This window comes from Monopterus albus, unplaced genomic scaffold (genome assembly GCF_001952655.1).
Source record: "Monopterus albus unplaced genomic scaffold, M_albus_1.0 scaffold283.1, whole genome shotgun sequence".
NCBI classification, from domain to species: Eukaryota; Metazoa; Chordata; class Actinopteri; order Synbranchiformes; family Synbranchidae; genus Monopterus; species Monopterus albus.
Window position 1 is genome coordinate 388,369 of NW_018128163.1, and position 2,919 is coordinate 391,287.

The window sequence follows — 2,919 nt, forward strand, 5'->3', positions numbered from 1 at the left end:
GTAGGGAAAAGCACAACTAATCCTACCACAGCAAGCAACACAAATAATCATGAGTAGAAGAAGAAAAGTTGGTGGGATTTTAAAACACTGAATAAACATCAATTACCTGTTAAAACCCCTATGATAGAACAAAAACTGCACTCAAACACAATGTAAATATGTTCAGTGATAAGTCAAAGATGTATCAATGTTTTTCCATAGTCCACTGCCAAAATTACTTCTTATACAGTAATTAATAAAAGCTCACAACCTCTGTAATTAGTAATGGCAGCTGTCAGGTGTGGCAGACACATTTCTCACACTAAGGATTACCAGTACCAGCACATACTGTATGTACTTAGTCTGTGGCCACTTCCTGTTTCCAGAATGCTGTACAGCCATGCCCCGATCACAGTACAAAACAAGTGTGGGAGAGGTAGTGTGTCTGGCCAACAAAAGCACTAGTTGTGCTGGTTGGTTTCTAAGTGAAAGCAGGTGGAACAGAGCACAGAGACAGAGAGTCCACTGTTCTGGAAAATGTTAAAGGGCCAACACAGTGGGCAGTCAGTGATGTCATGATGCTTTAAAACATCTTCATTTAAACATGAGCAGCAAAACAAAAGTGAGTTATATTTGGCTCATACACACAGTGACCTTTTAACTGTATAGTCAGGGTTTCTTTGCCCTTCACCACCAAACATAGCCCCACTGACTTCTTCATTTATTTAATGCACTGACCACATGAATGATTGATTGTGCTTGTACCAGCTTAACAAGGGCAAATCTAAAGTCGAGGTTTTTGTTCCATCTATGTGAGGCACAAGGTGAGTGTTCATCCAGGTCAGTTCTTGTTTAGCTGCCACCACAGACTGAGCTCATTATTAACTCAGACGTTACATCAGTCTCTTAATACTGAGAGGATCGACCTGTTTTAACCCTAAAGAGACCCAGCCAAAGAAGTGTGCACCCATGGTAGTACGCTGTGTTGCCAATTAACAACAAGGAGTTGTTTTTCTTATCTTCACCTATCACTTTTTATACCTGACCTAATGTCATGGAGCTCCTGTTCTACACCAGTGATATGTTACTGCAGTTCCTTAAAGTTTGCAAACATAAGAGACAGTAATAGATGCTTAGATATCCTGATGTTTAGTTACAGATCGAGCTCCAGACATGCTGGATCCTATGATAACGCAGCTTAACATCAGGTCTATCATGACTGGCAGAGTGCAGTGGAAAACATGACCACAGTTGGTTTCCAGACTCTTTATTTTTCCTGTTGCTGTTACACTCATCCCTGGTTTTCCCCTATAAAATTTCCTTTTGGCTGTTGAAGTCTTTGAGGCTTTCTGTTAGAGTGAAGTATAGCTTTGCTAGTCATGCTTTCCATCCATCCATCCATCCATCCATCCATTTTCCTCCGCTTATACGGGACCGGGAAGTGGGGGCAGCAGTCTAAGCAAAGATGCCCAGACTTCCCTCTCTCCAGACACTTCCTCCAGCTCCTCCGAAAAACTCCGGGGTAATGCCGAGGTGTGCCCAGGCCAGCTGAGAGACATAGTCCCTCCAGCGTGTCCTGGGTCTTTCCCAGGGCCTCCTCCCACTGGGAGGAGGCCCCGTAATGAGCTCAGTCTGTGGTGGCAGCTAAACAGATGATAAATTTAATTTATCTTAATTTATGCAATAAAGTAGGGAGTTGTTGCAGGCCAGATCCCAGTGTATAACCCTGTTTACTTGTGGCAGGAGGTCGGTTAAAATATTTGCTAATCATTGCACCACCCATCCTCCCAGCAGTTCTGGAGATGATGCACCATGATGTTTAGCCAGACTGTGTATGCTTCATGAAAACCACCACATGTTCACCTTTTCACCTTCTGTCATTCATTTACACTCCTGTGCCAAGAACACTGAGCTCTCTGAGTACAAACACTGTCCAAATGATGTTTTTAACATCTGAAAGCTTTTGGACAACATTCTCCCAAATGTGTCAAAAAAATTGTAGCGTGGATCAGGAAAACTGAATGATGTAAGATGTGGCTGGAGGCATGATGGGTACAAACATGAATTAAAAAATCATGCGCTAGACACACAACACCCATGGCCTCTTCAAGAAGGCACAGGGCAGAGACTCAGATCTTTATGTCACAAGGGCGACACAGTGGGTTGCACACAGTGAGGCAATCTGGTCTGGAAGGAGGAAGTTTCCTCTGATGCTGCTCTGGAGAAACAGCCCTGACAAGGAGCTGCTGGTCTCTGGGTGATAGTCTGTCCTTTCATCTGTCACCCAGCTGTGTATATTTTGTTTTTGCTATTTATCTGTGCCCGTTTCTGTCTGTGCACTTATGCAATCTTAAACTAATAAAGGTGCATTGGTGTTTATCTGACCTTTACAGACAAGCACATTGTGCTTTGCTGTCTCATATTCAGTTATATAAGTGAATACCATCTCAGGTTAAATAAAAAAAAAAACAACTAAACTTTGATAAATTTGTAAATTTCTCTCTCTCCAGAGTGAAAATGCCATCAACAGGCGTCTGAACCTGAGCGCAGAAGAAGGTGAGGGGATTTGACAGAACCTTTGCAAATATAAGAAGGTGACATGTTGTGATTCTGTGGTTTGGTTTCATGTCTGTGCCTTCAGTCTCTAAGTTATATTTTATTTGTTGTATTTTTGGATTCCAAGTCAGTTCTTTACAACTGAACTGAATACACTTTGAGGAAAATTGCTATATATTTCATTGAGCAGTTTCATATTACAGATTAGACTTTGCATCCTTATCAGTTATAACTCCCAGCATTGTCTAAAATTCCACTGTAAAAGGAACAAAGTACCAATGTCAACATGTTCTGCTCTCGCATAGCTCATAGTGACAGTGATTCTGAACGAACTGCATGATTCCTTCTCCAGAGGCTGCTGCAGAGAAGAAGCACCTGCCGTTT

At 42.1% G+C, this 2,919-nt stretch overlaps 1 protein-coding gene across 2 annotated transcripts in view; it reads left to right on the forward strand.

Annotated features, from left to right (window-relative positions):
- Positions 1-2,919, forward strand: part of LOC109973202 (venom phosphodiesterase 1) — a 30,673-nt gene that overhangs the window by 21,606 nt on the left and 6,148 nt on the right. For both annotated transcript variants that reach the window (XM_020622608.1, XM_020622609.1), the window contains exons 19-20: positions 2,490-2,535; positions 2,888-2,909. In XM_020622608.1, the coding sequence (XP_020478264.1) occupies positions 2,490-2,535; positions 2,888-2,909 (68 nt within the window). The remainder of the gene's footprint in view (positions 1-2,489; positions 2,536-2,887; positions 2,910-2,919) is intronic.